This window comes from Equus caballus, chromosome 15, assembly GCF_041296265.1.
Source record: "Equus caballus isolate H_3958 breed thoroughbred chromosome 15, TB-T2T, whole genome shotgun sequence".
NCBI lineage: Eukaryota > Metazoa > Chordata > Mammalia > Perissodactyla > Equidae > Equus > Equus caballus.
This window is the reverse complement of record NC_091698.1, coordinates 46,933,773-46,951,784: the sequence shown is the minus strand read 5'-3', so window position 1 is coordinate 46,951,784 and position 18,012 is coordinate 46,933,773. Positions and strand designations below refer to the sequence as shown.

The 18,012-nt window shown below is 56.4% G+C and overlaps 1 protein-coding gene across 28 annotated transcripts in view; it reads left to right on the top strand.

Moving 5' to 3' along the window:
- The window catches only part of DYSF (dysferlin), a 210,010-nt gene that overhangs the window by 109,896 nt on the left and 82,102 nt on the right, over positions 1-18,012 (top strand). For all 28 annotated transcript variants that reach the window (XM_023618926.2, XM_023618923.2, XM_070236251.1 and 25 more), the window contains 2 exons: positions 13,951-14,044; positions 14,574-14,651. In XM_023618926.2, coding sequence (XP_023474694.1) covers positions 13,951-14,044; positions 14,574-14,651 — 172 coding nt within the window. The remainder of the gene's footprint in view (positions 1-13,950; positions 14,045-14,573; positions 14,652-18,012) is intronic.

Sequence of the window (18,012 nt, the reverse complement as noted above, 5' to 3'; positions counted from 1 at the left end):
GCTCGCTCGGTAGCAAAGATGGCGCCCGTGGCAGAAGGCTGACATCCTTTTTACAGCCAGTGAAGCACACCCCGTGTCCTCTGTTCTCCTCAGAGCTGGAGACCCCAGAGGGGCGCGTGCTCCTTCTCCATAACCAGTAACAGTCTTGTGTGTGGCTGACTGGGTGTGCTTGGTCATGTACCCACACCAGCCCCTGAGCCTGAGGTGAGGAACAGAATGTTCTGATTGGCCATGCTGGGTCACCCCCCTTTTCTGTGGTTGACAGCAGCACCAGGTCAGGGAGAAGAGCATCTGAAAGGGGAAAAAATTCCCCAAAACAGTGCTGGGCAAAGAGCTACAGATGACACCCATGGGACTGTTCAGTGAGCAGTAGGGAGCCAGTGTGGGTTGTTGAGCAGAGGAGTGCTCTGGTCAGAGCTGGGCCTTAGGGCCATTGATTAAGTAGCTGTCTCCACGGTTGGGGAGGGGGAGCCTCCCTTCGGGAGACCATCAGGAGTCTTGCTTAGACATCAGGGACAAGGAGACCATCCAGGGTGGGGGCTGTGGGACTGAGTGGAGGGAGGCGGAGAAGCAGGGCTTGGGGAGGGGAGCGTCAGAGAGGCCTCAGAGCTCCTCTGGGTGGATGGGAGGGCCGCTCCCATCGCCAGGCTGCGGGGTGGGGTGGACCTGGGCTGCGATGAGTTCACGGTTGGCCCTGGCAAATGTGACACACACACACGGTGAAGTGCTGCGTGAGGAAGATGGGTCTGGCAGCTGCCTGCCAGGCGGCCCACGGCAGGGAGGCCGAGGGGCCTGGGAGCTGAGCGTCAGCTGTGAGGTGAGGGGGCCGTGGAGAGAGAGGGCGCAAGGCCAGAGGTGCCCAGAGACACGTGGATGGAAGTGTGGATGGGCTCTGGGGCCGGCCAGGATGTGGGGGAAGAAGATGAGCAAGGCTCCGGGACCCACTGCCAAGCATTCACGGCTCGGTGACTGGGAGAATGAAGCGGGGCATTTCCCAGAACAGAGAACCAACCCGTTTATTCTTCGTGTGGGAGAAAATGTCATGAGGGAGCGCTGAAATCAAATGTCAGTCAACAGCCGTGGGAAGGTGATTGACTGCCATGCAGCTATGACTCGCCTGTGATATGTGGAAGAAACCAGCACAGTGGAGCCCTCTGAATCCTGGGGGGCGCTTTGCTGACATAGAGACCCAGAGGCAGACAGTGGTTGGAGAGGCTGGATCCCACAAACCTGGGGTTGGAGGACAGAGAGTTTGGGAAAGTCTTTAGGTGTGGCTGGCATTTGGACAGGGCCACAGGCCCATTTGACAGGAACTGTCTGGACCACTCTACTTGAATGAATCGGGCCCCCATCAGTCCACACACACACACTCACTCCTTCCTTGGTCACCTTTACATGCTTTCTGCCAGGACCAAGGACAACCTAGCCTCCTGTCCCTGAGCCTAGTGTACTTTGTCCCTGGATGTACTGATGCCCCAGCAAGGCATTGGAGCTGAAGTCCACTCGATATCATGGGGGCAGGTGGTTGGGTTTCCTCGGTACCAGGCCCACCCACTGTTCTGGGTGCTGGCCTTTGCCCACTGGTCGCTGATGTCTGCTCAGTCACTTGGCAGGGGTGTGGCAGGATGGGTGAGTGGTGCAGGTTTGATTTGAATTCTGCTTCCTCTGTGGACAGATCATTTACCCTTTTAGTGACTCTGTTAGCTTACTCATGAAAGTCACCACATCCTAGGATCCTTTTTTTCTTTTTGCTGAAGAAGATTCACCCTGAGCGGACATCTGTTCCAGTCTTCCTCTATTTTGTATGTGGGTCACTGCCACAGCTTGGCTGTGGATAAGTGGTGTAGGTCTGTGCCTGGGAACCGAACCCGGGCTGCCAAAGTGGAGCACACTGAATTTAACCACTAGGCCATAGGGCCGGCCCCCCATCCTAGGGTCTTTGTAAGGATTAAGGACATGAGGCTTAAAGAAGTGCTTCTTAGACTTAATGAACATAGGAGCCATCCGGGGGTCTTGTTAAAATGCACACTCTGGATTCAATGTCCAGGTGGGGCCCGAGTGTCTCCAGTTCTATCAAGCCTCCAGGTGGTGCTGAAGCTGCTGGTCCAAGGACCATCTTTGAGTAGCAAGATTGAGAAGCACACAGTACATCATGAAGATGAGGGAGGTGGTCACATTGGCCCCCCAACGTGGACACCTGTCTGAGGGAGGCGGGGTGTGCCTACTCCTGGCTGAAGGTGTGCGGCCAGGGTCCTGGAGCGGGAGGCGGGGAAAGATGACATGCTCTCCCTGCTCTCTGGTGGGAGGAAAGTGATCTTTTCTTTTAATGATCCCCCAATCTGATGGTGGAGGCCTGGCCCAGGGGGAACTGCTGTCTGACAGGAAGAGAGTCGGCCACGTGCGAGTGCCAGTCAGCCCAGTGGACTCTGTGTCTTTGAAGCGCTGGAGGGCAGAATAAGTCATTGCAGAGTGACAGTGCCTAATGAGGGAGGCTTCTCGGGGGAGGACATCGCGAGTCAGAGCTTGAAGGAGTCCAGGGAAGGACTGTGGGTGGTGGCCAGGTGGCCTTCCTGGTAATCTGACATTTGTGGATGTCTGGGCCCAAGGACCAGGCCTGTGGCGCCCCCTTGCCTCCTACCACCCCTCCCCTGGCCCATGCATCCTCCAGCAAGCTGAGCCTCGCTTGCCAGCTCCCTTCCTGAAGACGTCTCGCTGGAAGGCAGGCCCTGTCTGCTCATTAGCACGGGCAGCCTTTCCCTGAAACCTTCTGCCGGGGCCAAGCCTGGCTCCCTCCGCGGAGCGGGAGGCCCTGGCTCTGTCTGCTAATCGTCTGCTGTCTCCATCCCGAGCATTATTTTATTTTCGTATTATTCTTTTTCCAGCTAATATCCTGGCATTCCCAAAGACACCGGGTTTCATAATCTTCCTGGCGTTCCCAGGGAGCTGGGAAGCGGAGCACAAAGCTGCTATTATAGCGTCTCCTCGCCCCACACCCCTTGCTGCCGCCACCACCACAGCCGGCTCCCACCCAGCCACCCCCCTCCCGACGCCACCGGCCTCTCTGAGAACTCTGGTGACGGCTGCTGGGATGAGCTCACAGGATCCGGCCTGTCGCCCTTGCCCTGGGCCTGCCCTCCACGCGCGAGGATTTTTCCAGAGCCCTGCCTCTGCGCTTGGCTCTGAGCATCGGGAAGGGTTTTCTGAGCTGCCTGAGCCCGGGCAGGGAGGGGAGGGGACCGAGACTCAGAGACTCGGCAGCGTGTGCTCATAGTCTTGGGGGTTTTTAGAGCTGGAAGGAACTTTCATGTTCGAAAGGTACTCTCCACCTGGCTTTGGAGCCGCTTGAAATTGGACACAAAGTTGTGGGTGTGTGTGTGCATGCGTGTTTGATGTATAGGCACATGTGTGATGTGTGTGCACACAATGTCTACAGTGTGCACGTGTGTGATATGTATGTGCAGGTGTGCATGAATGTGTGCACATGTGTCATGTGCATGTGTGCGCAACGTGCATGTGTGTGTCTATGGTGGGTAAACTCTGGTGTAAGGTTCGTGGTTTTGTCCAGTTCTTAAGGGAATCCCGTACCCCAAAGAAGACAGTTACTAAGATCTGTTTTACCACATGCCAAGGACCAGGCTGAGGGCTTTATATGCATTTTCTCGTTTCGTCCTCGCAGGGACCCCAGAGGGCTGGATTCTGGTATTATACCCATTTCACAGTTGGGAGACTGAGGTTCCAGAACTGCTCTGTCTGGTATAGTAGCCTCTAGCCACATGTGGCTGTTTAAATTTACACTTGAAGTAATTAAAATAAGAAAGTTCAGTTCCGCAGTCACACTAACCACATTTCACATGCTCAATAGCCCCACCTGGCTAGTGGCTGCCATGTTGGATGGTGCAGCTATAGAACATTCCATCACTGCAGAAAGTGCTGCTTTGGAACAAAACTCTGAGCCTCAGTGGTACCCCAGAAGAAACTGAAGCCTGAGAAGGGGTTTGCCCAGTGGCACAGGATGAGTCCGTTCTAGAACCAGGGCTAGAATGGCAGGCTCTTCTGCCCTCTCGCCCCAGGTTCATCTCCCCACTCTGTTAGGGCATAACGTCCTCCCTGCCTAAAGGGCCCTTGAGTGGGGTCCCTGGGAGGGTCCTGGGCAGCTGGCTAGGGCCCTTGGCTGTGGGCATCACTCTTCTTGTCCCGTAGCCAGGCCTCCCTGGAACAGTTGGGCAGCTAGAAAGGAGCTGGCACCACTGCCCCCACCCTGGGAAGCCTCCAGTTGGTTGGCAGAGGGCTGCGTCCTGGCCTGAAGTGGAGAGGACCTACAGGGAGAGGGTTCCAAGCCCCGGCCAGGGGGCAGGGAAGGGCAGCTGGGAGTCGGAAGTGCTGGGAAGGGGGTCAGGGAGAGGCTGATGCCGGAGAGGAGTAATTTGAGATTTGAGCTGGCTGAAAGGAGGTCAGATGTGGGTGGGGAGGGGAGGGGCCATCTCTGGACATGGATGAAACCCTGCTGTGCGCAGGGTGCCCAGGCATGCTTCCCAGAGTGGGCCCTTTAGCAAGGGCAGCATGTGGGCGGTGATGGGGGTTTGCCTCCTTAAGTGAACAAGGTCCCTGGCGGGGTTTGCGGGAAGTCAGGACGTGGCTCTGTGTGTCCCTGGATTCTGGTTCTTGAATGCGCTGGTTGAGCACCTGTTCTGAACCTGGCGTTGTGCTAGCAGGGGTAGGCTGAGGGCCTGTTCCCCTCTCATTAGGGACCTCCCTGCCTCTCCTGCTCCCCCACGTAGAAGAACCAGTTGGGTAATTCCTCTAGATGTGGGGACCCCGGGTTTGTCTCGCTGAACATTTGGATGCTGAAGTCTGGTGGGTTCAAGTGTGTTTCCGTATACCTGAGACAAAATGCCAGCACACAGGCATGCATGGGTGCTGATGAGTGTGTGTCACAGCTGGGTGGACGTGTTGGGTGCCCCCCGTGTGTGTCACTATCCATTTGTGAGAGTCTGCATCCACAGTTGCTAGGGTGACCTTATAATCTGTTGTTTGGTCTGGGACACTTTTCTTAATCATGCTGCAAAACAGGCATAAACTAGGACCATTCCAGGCAAACTGGGTCCCACAGTCTTCCTAGTTAGGGAGGCACTGTGGCACGGGAACAAACCTGCTGGAGTGTTCTTTCCAAACTGCAGGTTCGGAGACGTGGAAAGCGTAGAGGACGCACACGCACATAACGACACTCGCGCCAGTCCACACGTGGCGTCGTGGTTCTCCAGGTTTCCCGAGTCTGCTCCCAAGCTCCCCAGGGGCTGGCCGGTAGTTTTGCAAGGAGTTTTGCAGCTGCTGCCAAGCCCTGGCTCCAGCTGTGAACTAAATGGGGTTGCACCCTCGCCTGCTATTCTACTTAAGGTTGCAATCAGCCCTGATTAGGAAGGAGGCCTGTGTTCCTGAGTTCCCTCTTTTCCAGGGTTCTCCTCCTCTGGCCTGGCCTGCTGGCCTGTGCATGCTTTCCCTGGAAGCTGAGGCCGGGGCAGCCAGGGCTGTGACATGGGCTCTGGGCTCCCCAAGGCCCCGACTTGGCACTCAGCCCTGTCCTGCCCGGGAGCCCTGCTCAGGTGCTGAGTTCTGATGGGGAAGCAGGAGGTAGGAAGAGCCCTGAGCGGTGCAGGGAGACCCCTGGCCCCACCAGCTCCTTTCCCATGCAACCTCAGGGAAAACCATTAACCTCTGTGGGCCCCGGTCTTCTCATTTATCAGATGGGGGTGCTAACAACACAGCAAAAATAATAACCTCCCCTTACAGAGCAGGGATCAGCAAACCACGGCCCACAGGCTGAGTCTGGCCCTCTGCCTGATGTATAAATGGGGCATTGTTGGCACAGCCGGGTGCATTCGTGTCTACACTGCTGTCCGGCTACAAGGGCAGCAGAGCCGTTGCAACAGAGACCATATGGCCGCCAAGGCAGAAGTACTTACTCTCTGGCCCTTTGTGGACAATGTTCACCAACTGCGCTGGAGCACATGCCATGTGTCAGGCCTTGCCCTCTGCCCTGTCCGTGGATTATCTCATTTAACCCTCCCAGCAATCCTCAGATAGGTTTATCAATCCTCCCATTTTACAGAGAAGCAAACTGAGGCACAGAGAAGACAAGTAACGATTATTCTAGTGTTTCCTCACACAAGTGTTGTGAAAAATCTTGTAATAATGGGGGGGAGCTGTGCCGGGTTTCTGACTCTCTGCCCTACACTGTTAGTTGTTATTTGGATGTCCCAGCAAAGCCGATCGTGAAGATGAGAGACTGGCAGGTCACCCCAGGGCTGTGCTTAACCCTAGGATCAATGTTTAACTGGCTCTCCAGATAAAAACCCAGAAAACAAATCCAGCCCGATGTGTAGCATTTGCTGATTTCCGTGTAGATGTGCCTGCCGTGGCAGTGTGAGACGGCCGGACCGGGGCGTGGGCGGGGATGGGCACGGCACGCCATCGTGCAGCTTTTCAACCTTACTCGCACTGGATGTGAATAACCTCCGGCGCAGGATCACAGTAAAAGGCAGTGAAATAATTAGGAAGTGATGAGTTTGAGTATTTATCACCTTTGTTTTAACATAATTTCTGAAGTTATAAATTTATGTGATTTAATTTTTCCAAATGGCTGTGTTTAACAGCCAGCTTGCGAAATGGCTGAAAATTTAATAATCTGCTCTCGTGAGCCGTGGGAGCTGGCTCCAGCACCTGCTGCTCCTAGGGGCCCCCTGGTCCTGTTTATATAAGTAAAGGGGTGGGGGGCCCCCAACAGTAGTGCCCTTCCTGATGCCTCTATCACTTGGGCTCTTTGGGTCCATTGTACATAGGAACTGAGTCCTCCACGCAAAGCGAGGAGGGCAGCTGGCCCCTGAGACCCGTCTGCTTGACTCTGCTTGGGCAGGGGGTGCCCCGGTGGCCCCCGAGACACCTCTGAGGCTCTGTCACTTCCTTCCTGAGCACTTTCCTGCGGTGGCTCTGTCCCCCACCTCCTCAGCCCTGGGGAGCCCCGCTGCTCAGCCTGTGTCTCTGTTGCACCCCCCTCTGCTCTTGCCCCTTCCGTCTGCCTCCTGCCTCTGCTTTAAACATCCTGAATCAGACCTCTAGGTCCTGGGTGGGGCCACGCACCATTGCCAGAGGGAACAGGGGTGTGTGTGTGACAGACGACCTTGTGGTGCACGCGGAAGGCGTCTCAGATACATTACTGGTCTGGTGCTTGGTGTTGGATCCAATTTAGGGGGCTCGAGGAGTGCCCTTCATAGGTTGCTTATTTTCCCAGAAACTGCTCACCTCCTCCCAGTGTGGTGGCCACACCGAGGTCCTGGGACGTCAGCCCTCAGCAGATAAGGTGGGCCTGCCTGCCGGCTCTGGGGACCCCTGGGAGACCCCCATGGCATCTAGAAAGGAGAGAGAGTCCCTCCCACTCCTAAGCTCAGGCACCTCCAGGGAGCCATGGCCGCCAGCCGGGCAGCAGCGGGCTGGAGGCGGCCCAGTCTCCTGGGCGAGCGGCAGGATTCCTTACACAGCTAGCCCCAAGACGGGGTGCGTGGCCACAGACCACGTGGCTGCCAGCCCCAGCCTGGGAGTCACATCGGCATGAGCTATGGAGGCAGGAATGTGACTGTGGGAAACCCAATGCCCTGGGCCTGGCCCTGGGGCTGGGGAAGAGTGTGGAGTGGGGCTGAAGGCTGGGGGGTGGAAACCAGAGCATCAGCCGCTCCTGCAGCTTGGCCCTGCCCAGGGCTCCGAGCGAGAGCAGAAGGAAGCCAGCCCTCCTTGCCCTGCCCCTCGCCCCTCTAGGGGCCTTTCCCCTCAGCTGGGGGGAGACCTCCAGCTGCTCTCCCTGTTCCAGCGCCTTCCTCTTTCCCCTCCTCTAGGAAGACTTCCTGAATGGGACCTTCCAAGGCCACACCCCCTTCCATTCCACCCCATGGATGGCCCCGTCCTGGAGTGTAGTGAGGTCATATCACTCTTTCTGTCGTGATGTCTGATCCTGAGCCCCCTGAGGGTGGAGGATGGTGGCTGAGGCACACTTTCCTGTCCCTTCCCCTGGGACCTGAGCTTGAACACTGCACACGGGCCTCAGGGCCAGCAATGCTGGTGATTCATTTCATGTAACAAATCTTCACTGGGCGCCAGACACTGTGCTGGGCACAGGGGATAAAGCACTGTGCATGCTTTACCTATAAACACAGAGAGATGGATGCAAGAGAGAAACCAGGAGAGGCTAGGTGGAGGCCAATGATGAGGGCGGGGTGGTCAAGGAGTATCCAGGCCGCAGTGATGACTGAGCTGAAGGAAGAGCTCAAATTAGCTCATCTGGAGGGCATTCTAGGTGGAGAGAACAGCCTGTGCAAAGGTCCTGTGGCAGAGGGAGGGTGATGGATTCCAAATTTAAAGAAAGCCAGAAGTCAGAGAGTAAGTCGGGGAGGGTGTTGTTTAGCATGAGACTGGAGAGATGAAAGCGTTAAATCAACAGCACTAGCACCGTGTACTGGGTGCTGACTATGTGTAAGTACCTGCCACGGACCTTGCCTTTGGTGCATTTCATTTAATTTTCCCTGGTGGTTTTCGACTGGAGGCAATTTCTATCCCCCATCCCATCCCCCAGCGGACATTTGACAATGTCTGGAGAGCTTTTTGGTGGTCACAACTGAGAATTGGGAGGTGCTACTGACATCTAGTGAGCAGAGGCCAGGGATGCTGCTAGACATCCTGCAATGCACAGGACAGCCCCCACCACAAAGAATTACCTGGCCGAAAATGCCAATAGGCCAAGGTTGCAAGCCCTGCATTTTCAATAGCCCTGCAGTGGGTGTTACCACGACTGCCCCTTTACAGTGAGGAATGTGAGTGTCAGGAACTGGGCTTCCCTGAAGCCCCACTGCCCTTCTCCAACCTGCTCTGGGAGCTCCAGGCATGTTCCTCCCACTCCCCCGCATGGACTCTGATGTCCGGGGAATGGCAGCCTGGCCATTCTCTAGCTGGAGCTTCCGGGTCTGTAAGTGAGTGGATCACTTGACTTTCCACTCTGCACACCTGAAACGCAGGCCCTCAAACTGAGTCGGAGGTGTCTGCGGCCGCTCGTTGGTCTTGCGACAATGCAATTGCTTTGCCTTCATGCACCATAGCTTCCCGTCTCTGAGAGGAAGGCATGAGCGTGTTAGGTGTCATCAGGATCGAGTGTGTGCGTCCCAGCTCTTAGGAGGATCCTTGGGCCTGTTCAGTGCCGTGTCACTGGGAGGATAGACGTTAAAGGGGGCAAACCTGAGTTGTCCCTGCTGTGCCTCCACTTACCCTCTCTCATCTCTGTCTATGTCATCTCTGTCTTGGGGATCCTTCCCTCAGAGTCAGGCTCAGCCCCCAGAAAGTTCCTTTAGCTCAAACAATTCCGCCCAGAAAAAGGGCGACTGTGTAATGCAGGGGCACTTACAGAGGTAAGGGTGCTCAGCTTGGATTTTATTTGTTGATTCAGTAAATATTTACTGAGGCCTTTCTGTACCGGGCACCGGAGTAGGCTCAGGCGACATGGTAGTGCCCTCTCGGAGCCCACACTCTAGGGGCGCGGTAACAAACCTTAATGTATCGGATGTCTGGGGTAACAAGTGCGCTGAGGACCATGAAGCTGCAGAAGAGAGTAGAGAGCGCCATTGCGGGGGTGTGTGTGCGCGTGAGTGTGTCGGGGAGGGTGGGGTGGGGAGGTGTGTGTGTGTGATGCGTCTGGGGTTGGGGGGAGAGCGTGTGTGTGGTTGGGGTGCTGGGGTGGAGTTTGTGAGCGTGTGTCGGGCTGGGGTGTGTGAGTGCGCGGGTGGACGTGTGACGGTGCTTGTGAGGGTGTGGATGTGAATGTGGTTTTCGATGGTTTAGTCAGGGAGGGCCTCTTGGGGGAGGTGACATTTTATGTTTCCATGCGCAGTAATATCCATTTTCCAACTTGACTGTGGGAAAGACCTGGCACGAGGTAGGTGTTCAAAGAACCTGTGTGGCACATCAGAGGGCAGGGCTGATGGGAGGGACGTGCTGCCCTGAAGCTCCTGAATCAGGTTTCTTGAGGCTTCGTTCTTTGGAAGTCCCCAAGTGTGAGCCCTGCCTGTCCACACATGGAAACCAAAATACACTTCAGAGTGAAGAAAGCGTGCCATTGGATTATCTGTGTTAGTGCACAGGCTGACCCCCTGACCTGGGCGGCAGGCTGGCCTTTGTTGTCACCTCTCCCCAAAGCTTATGCTGGTGTTCTCACCTGTGGCATGTCCGCATTCATTCATCCATCCATCCATCCATCCATCCTCCAATTATTTATCAAGCACCTGCTGCGTGTGAGGCATTCTGTCTGTGGGAGGGGACAGACAGGTAAACAGGTATTTACAATGGGGGGTGGTAGATGCAGTAAGGGGAAATTCGGGACACTGTGGGAGCACATCGGAGGGGTGCTTAACTCATCCTTGCAGGGGACCTTGAAGATGAGGAACTGGGTGCCTGAGGATAAAGCCAGGGAAGGAATGGGGCAGAGAGACCCACGTGCAAGAGGCCTGGGGTCAAGAAAGGGGACCCCAGAGGGTTCCAGCTGGTTTGAGCGTGGAAGCCAGCGGGAGTGTGGGGGTCCTGACTGCTGGAGACTCAATTTAGAGGCCACGGCTGGGCCGGCTGGCCTCCTCTGCTCCCAGGGTTTGAGGAGGATGTGTGGCGAGCTCAAGTCCCCCTGGGAGGGTCAGGGAGCTGGAGGATGTAAAGACGTTGGCCAGCTGTGCGGGTGGAATTCTGCCCAGGATGGGAAGCAGGGCAGCTGTGCGGGCTCTCCTGAGAGGGGCTGAACTTAGTGGGCATCCGTCAGCCCAGCTCCTGGTTCTCCCTGCTTCTTCCCAGCAAGCCCTGTCGGTCTCCTTGAGCTGGGAAGAGAAGGGAAGGAGGAGTCAGGTCCACACCCAGGTGGCAGAGGGAGTGGGGTGGCAGTGGGCCCTGTGGAGTGGGGAGGGAGATTCTGGAGGCGGCGGATGGAGGAGCCAGTGAGGGGGGCATTCCCGGAGGGAATGCTGGTCCTCCCTGAGAAGGATGGTCCTTCTCAGTGCCATGGCCTGCTGTGGGCCAGCCACGGAGCTAGCCTGGGGTATGTGACCCTGGCCTTCATGGAAATCCCAGGGAGGAGACACCTTTTCTGATCACAGATGGGTGGCCCTGCCCTTGGACAGAGACCCAGAGAGTGCTGCCAAAGCCCCAGACAGAGACATTTTGGTGGGAGTGGTGCCGACGGGAGGCGGCTGGGGGGCCATCTAGAGGAGGTGCGAGGTGAGTGGGGATGTGCACTGGCAGCCATCCGCGAGCAGGGAGGTCCCCGTCGGCACTGGGAGGGAGAGAAGGAGTCACGGGTCCTGTGGGAGCCGGCGGCGGCTTCCCTGTCTGTATTCATTCCAGCGCCCTGCCTGTGAGGGGCGCGGCTGTGTTGCCAAACTGAGGTGGAGGGGCTGCAGAGTCCTGGGCCTTGCACCCGCCCCCAGCCAAGCCCATCTCACCCCCACCAAGGTGCACCCAGCTGCATGTGCTACGCTTTGTTGCACCGGGGGCTGGCCAAGCCCTGTTTCCAGCGTCCTGATCTGCTTTCCTTGGCGTCCTTGCACCTCACGCCTGGGGTGGCCTGCTGGGTCCCCCAGGTCTAGCCCTACATGCAGCCTCGCAGACCCCAAAACTGGGAACTATTAGCCGCTGGACTTGGTGCATGCTCTGGCGGGATGCCGGCGCAGGGGGCCAAGCCAAATGCCTCTCCTGGTGGGAGCCCAGGACGCCTGGGGTCCACACCTGCCTGGGAGGGAGGATTTCAGGCCTCGTGGCCTTTGGGTCCTTCCCTGTCTGTAGTATGACACCCCTCCCTATTATCCTACTCTCCTGTGTGTGTGTGTGTGTCTGTGCATGTGTGTATGTGTTGAGAGACTGCTTGCTTGATTGATTGTGATTTCTGCCCAGGCCTGTGGCTCCTGAAACGTCCACTTTTCTGACTCCTGGAATAATTTTGAACAAACACGGGATCTATGAGTGCCACCCCTGAGCACAATTGCTAACTTCGTAATTTATGGCCCACCCTCCCCCACCCCACTGTGCCTTCTTTCTCATAAGGACGTTCAGAGCAAACGTTTATTGAGTATTTATTATGTGCCAGGTGATGTGCTAAGAACAACATGTAATTTATCCCCTTAACAATCACAGCAACTCTCTGAGATAGACACTGTAGAATTATCTCAAATTTACAGGGAGACTGGTTCAGAGAGGTTAAGCAACCTGCCCAAAGTCCCACAGCTAGTAAACGGCAGGGCCAGAATTGGAGCCCAAGCAATCTGATTCCAGAGCTTGTGTTGAAGTTGTGGCCAAAGGAAGGAGGCACTTCTGGCCAGGGAACAGCACAAGCCTGTGATGGGAACAGGTGTGAGTCTGGACCAGCTTTGAGGAGCACGGCCTGCCTGAAGCTGAGGGCTGGGTTTGGGGGAAGTAAGCGCTGGTGTTGGATGGGGAAGATGGGCCGGGTCACCGGAGATCTGACCGGGACGCTTCAGGTGGTGAGAGCTGCCGGCCGGGGAGCCACCTGGTGACTGTGGGTAGTGAGGCTGGTTCTGGTTCTGGGTGTGGGCAGATCAGAGTGGGAGAACAGGCGTCCAGGGCGGCATCTTGGGCCAGGGGTCTGGGGCTAGGCCCTGAAGGTGGGCATGGTTTGGAGAGGTGGACCACAGAAGGGGCTGTGCAGCTGTATTTGGAGGCATTGGGGACTGTGGAGCTCCAGGGCCTGGGGAGAGCTCGAGATTCCTGGGAAATGGCTGCAGCCAGGTGCTGGTCAGAGCACCCAGCAGAAACGCCCTGGGAAGTGGCCACTCTGGGCAGACCCGGGTGGTATGAACAGGCCGTCCAAGAGGAGGCCAGGGTTTTCTTCCTGCGTGTGTGTGCTTGTGTGTTGGGAAGAGGGATTGGGCAAGGTGACAGTGTGGGGCGAGAGAGAGGGACTTGGAGAAATCAGAGTGACCACAGAGGGAGTGGGCAGCGTGGAGATGCTGTCCAGCTCTTCCCAGTGCCTCTGCTGGGCTCCTGGCCATGGGAGGCTGGTGGGCCTGGTGTCACAGAAAGCCAAGTCTGGGAGGCTGGGCTGGGGTGTGACTGGCGCCTTTCCTATTCTTGTGGCGGTCTTGATCCCTGCTGGGTCCCTGAGCCACCCAAACCATGCAAGGCCCTGAGGAGGGGCTGCAGTGCGGCAGAGGTGGTGGTTGGGGGGAAGCCGTTCACAGGGAGGTGGGCACTGTTCCAGGGAAGATGGTTCATGGCCCCATGCTGATGAGGACGAGGTGAGGGACTGACCGTCTAGCTTATCCAGTAAACTGATAGACTGGCTTCTGAGCCTGAGTGTAGACCCCCCTGCCTCCCACTCCTGTCCCTGTCCCTGGCCTCAGCCTGAACCCTCTTCTTGCCCTCAGTGCAGTGGGCGCTGGTGAGAGGTGGAGAAGATGCAGTGCAGCCTCTCTCAGAGATGAGGACTAGCTTGGGGCCTGTGTGTCCCTGGCACCAGCACTGTCTCCAGATGCACAGGGCGTGGACAGAGGTACTAGACTGGGCCCTCTTAACTCATCCCAGGTGTAGGTTGCCATTGGCTTCTTCCCTGGAGAGCCGCTTAGAGTCCTTCCTTCTGTCAAACTCTAACCTCTTGGACCAGAAGAACTCAAAATTCCATCTGCCATGTCTGGTCCCCACTAGAGAGGGAGAAGAATTTCCCTGTGGACTTGACGTTGGGTCTGGGGATTCTGTAGTAAGGAGGCACTACTTGGAGTCAAGTTAGGGCTGACAGCCCAGCTCCTGGCAGCCCAGGAACGTTGTCTGGAGGTCTCCTGACGCGGGAGCTTGTCTCTCTGTATCAGTCTCCCTGCCACCCCCAGGCTCTGGGGTCAGACTCTACCATGACCGGCTCTGTGTCTCCAGGGCGGCGTGGTGGACGACAGGAGTGAAGATTCGGTGTCCGTCTCCACCTTGAGCTTCGGCGTGAACAGACCCACGATTTCCTGCATCTTCGACTGTAAGTAACGCTTGGAGGTGTCTCTGGGGTGATGTGCATGGGTGTGTAACCTCACGCTTTGTCTGTGTGGGGTTATATAGTCAGGTGTAGATGTGGGCACGGTGTAGAATTGAGTCTGTGTGCTTTTTGGTGGGTCAGTGTCTTTTGGGTGTGTGTGTGTGTTTGTGTGTGTGTGCCCACCAATGTGGTGTGTGTGTCAACTCTGAGGTTGAAAGCAGGCGTTCAAGGCCCTGTGCATTCTGGCCGTTCCCATTATCTATTGTGCCTCCGCTCCTCTTCCTCCCCCTTCTCTGCCTCCTTTCCTCAACTCTTGCCAGGCCCAAGGAGGCATCCCTCAGGTGTCACCTTTAAGCTGTGGTCTGTTCTGATCCTGTGAGCGGCTCGCTGCCGCACAGTGTGACATGTGTCATTTCTGTGTTCAGCCTCTCTTCTGTTGCCCTTCCTAGGGACAGACTCTACCTCACCTCTAGCCCCAGCTCTTAGCCACCCCAGCCCCTCACTCGGCATCTCTGTTTCTTCCTCGTTGCAGACGGGAACCGCTACCATCTACGCTGCTACATGTACCAGGCCCGGGACCTGCCCGCCATGGACAAGGACTCTTTTTCTGGTAGGTGGGAGAAGGGAGGAGACCAGGACCAGGGACTGAGAGCTGGGAACTGAGCCTCGGGTCTTTGGACCACAGGGAACATGGCCTGAGGCTTCTCCTGCGGGTGGGGCCTGTGTTTGTGGAGGTGGCTGCTGTTGTCATGGTCACAGTGGTGTCCTGGCTGTCAGGTGGCCAAACCTCTGCAGGGTTTGGCTTTTCTGACTGTCCCCTCCTCCTGAAAGCCCCTCTGCCCATGGCCCCCGGGACCCCCCTCTCCAGGGCCTCCTGCTGTGCTGCCTGTTTCTGCTCAGGAGCTTCACTGCCGCTAAGCCTGATGTGCCTGGAGCCTGTCTGTGTCCTCTTCTCTGGGCACTGGGGTCGCACCCCCCAGCTCCAGTGACCACTCATGTCAGGGAAGCTTCCAGGTCTTTACTTCCTAGGAGCCCCTACATCCAGCCACATCTTAGCTATCTCCCCCTGAATGCCCCAGAGGCCCCTCAGTTCGTCCTGTCCAAACAGAACTCCTTGTGAACATGCCCCGCCCCTCTCTGATCCAGGCCTCCTGCATTTCCTGCCTTGGTCCTGGTGTCACATCAGTGTATGTCTATGATCCATCAGGTTGGAAACCATCAGTCACCCAGTCCTGTTGATTCTGGCTCCTGAATCTCTCTTGGAGATGTTCCCGACAAGTGGCCCTGCCCCGTCTTATCTGGACTCTGGTCATCTCCCGGCCCCCCTGCTACCTTCCACACCGCCCCAGACCAATCTGCTCAAGTCACTCCACTGATTTCAAATGTAGGCACTGACAAATACGTCCCGGCCTCTCCAGCCTGGCACACAACTCGTTTGTGCTCTGACCCTTGTGTACTTTGCCGGTTTCCTCTTTCCCTGACTCACCTCTGTCTGCTAGATCTGGCCCCACCAACTTTTGTCAACATTTGTTGAGCTCTTTCATAGTCCTAGCCTTTGTATTCAGTGTTCTCTCTGCTTAGAATGCATTTCCTCCCTATTTTTAACCCAGCGAACTCCTACTCATCTTTCAAGACCCAGCCCAGATGCCCTCTGACTCTTCCCCAAGCTGAGCTGGTTGGCATCAGCACCTGGCCAGCACCTTGCCAGCACCTTTCTCAAAGCCTTGACTCACTGCTTAGAACAATTGCTGTCCATCTTTGCCACATCCTTCCGACCATGACCACAAACTCCTCCAGGAAGGGACCTGGTCTTACCTTTGAACTCACAGCACTTGATATCTAAAGAACTAACACTTACTGAGTGCTCACTGGGAGCCCAGGCCCTTTGCTGACCTTGTTTCATGTAACCCTTGCAACTTTCCCATGAAGGAAGAATTTAACATCCCCATTTTGCAGATGAAAAACTGAGACTCAGATAGCTTGAGGAAATTGCTTGAGTTGAAATAACTGACAAGTGGCACACCACCCTCCAAATGCTTGCTATTTAGTTGAGGAGAATGAGTTCTTCTATGGGAGGGACCCTCTGTTCGCCGAATGGCACCACAGTGTTGAGCCATCCCCGTCCTCCTTCCCGGCCCCCTCCTCCTGGGAGACCACTCTGGTTCCTCCTCCACAGCAGCTGTGCTTGCCCACAGTCCTCTCCTCTCAGTGGCCTGTTCTCCAGCCCCATGCAGCCCGGCGCAGGGTGGATGGAGCAATTTCTCTTCTGTGCTTTGGGTCCAGGGTCCTGAGAGCGCCCTCTGCAAAGCGTATGCAAAACCAGCACCCATATCTGCAGCTGTAACTTCCTGGGAAACTTCCGCAGGATGCTCTCTGACAGTTAGAACATACTCTGAGAAAAAGAAGTGGATAACTCATGCCCTTGCTTCCTCTTCCTTTGGGGAGGGCATGAGAGGTGGGGTGCAGGCGGTGGGTTTGTATGGGGCAGCGGTGAGGTGGGGCCCAGGTGGAAGGCCCCTTGTCCTCTGTGGGCTGGGCTGGCGGACAACCCTCAGAGGGGGAACTCTTCCAGGGAACCCACACCAGGAGCCAGTGTGCTCCTCTGGGGACTGCAGGCAGGGTCGGCCTGGTCCTAGCCTGCAGAGATGTCACACTTTCCATCCTGGCCCCGCCCCCTCCCTCAAATAAACATCCCTTGAGCTTTGAGGGCACTGCCCAGGGCTTCCTCAGAGGCCACTGGCTTCTGAATGAAAGGCCTGATTGAGCAGCTGCTGGAAAGGAAAACAGCAGCCAACACGGTGAACCTATAAAACCCAGAGTGTTTATTTTCACTCCCAAACCCTAAACCAAAGCAATTTCTCCCCTGGAACTGACCCTGGGGCGGCTGGCGGCCCGAGGCTGTGCATGGCCACCGGCTGGCATTGCTTGGAGGAAACTCATGTGTGAATCTGGAATGTCTGGGGCCAGGGGAGGGTCCAGCACAGACTCTGTCGCTGGTATCATCTTCCAGCCTGCCTGCCAGGTGTCTGGGGCGGAGAGTGCCCTGACCTGTGGCACTCTGGGCCTTTCCCCACCGTGGGGGGCTCCCGTGGCCTGAGCTGTGCTCTCTGCTGGTCCCCTGTATGGTGAGCCTTCAGGCTGCCTGAAGGCCGGGGCTGTGTCTGCTTCCTTCTCACTGGAAAGAGTCTGGGGGGACACACAGGAATTTCCCTGGAAACACTTGTTGAATGATATTAAACTCAGTCAGGAAAGGGACACAGATCTGTTGCTGTCCAGGCTGCCTGAGGATTCACCTCGGGCGGGGTTTGAGAATACGGCCAGCATCAATTCTCTGGACCACTGGAAGGGCGTGTGTGGCATGTGGTTATGAGTGTGTGTGGCCTGTGTAGCGATTAGGCATAAAAGATGTAAAATGATGCTTAATTCAAATGACTGCTCTTTGAAACTGGCCTGGGGTTCCCACTGCCTGGCAAGCATCTGGAGTCGGCACTGGGTTTACTTTGAATGGAAAAGATATGACTTGAGAGGACTTGGAAATCACATGTTCTCAACACCATACCCAACGGGCAGCATCACTTCCCTAAACAATGTGGTAGACTGAGATTTCTCAAACGGAATGGAGGAGGAAGCTGTTGGCTTTGCCAGAGTGTTCCCCAGGGAATTGTGCTCTGCTCCCTCCCCAGCTGGGAACCTCTGCTGTGGTTTGAGGGAGCCATGAGCTCTCCTTACAGAGCTGCCACTAAGATGGACACCCTTGGGCAGCTCTGTTGTGAGGTCACCACGTTCCAGACGATGACCCTTGGCATGCGGGACCCCGAAAGTCCTCTTTGAGAGCCTCACAGGTCAGTGGGCTCAGGGGTGCCTGGCCTGGCTGAGCAAGCAAATGAGAGATGGTGAGGAGATCAGAGGCCGATTTATTAATTTACAGGGGCCGGGCATCGGTCAAGAGAGCAGAAGCTCCTGTGCCCTTT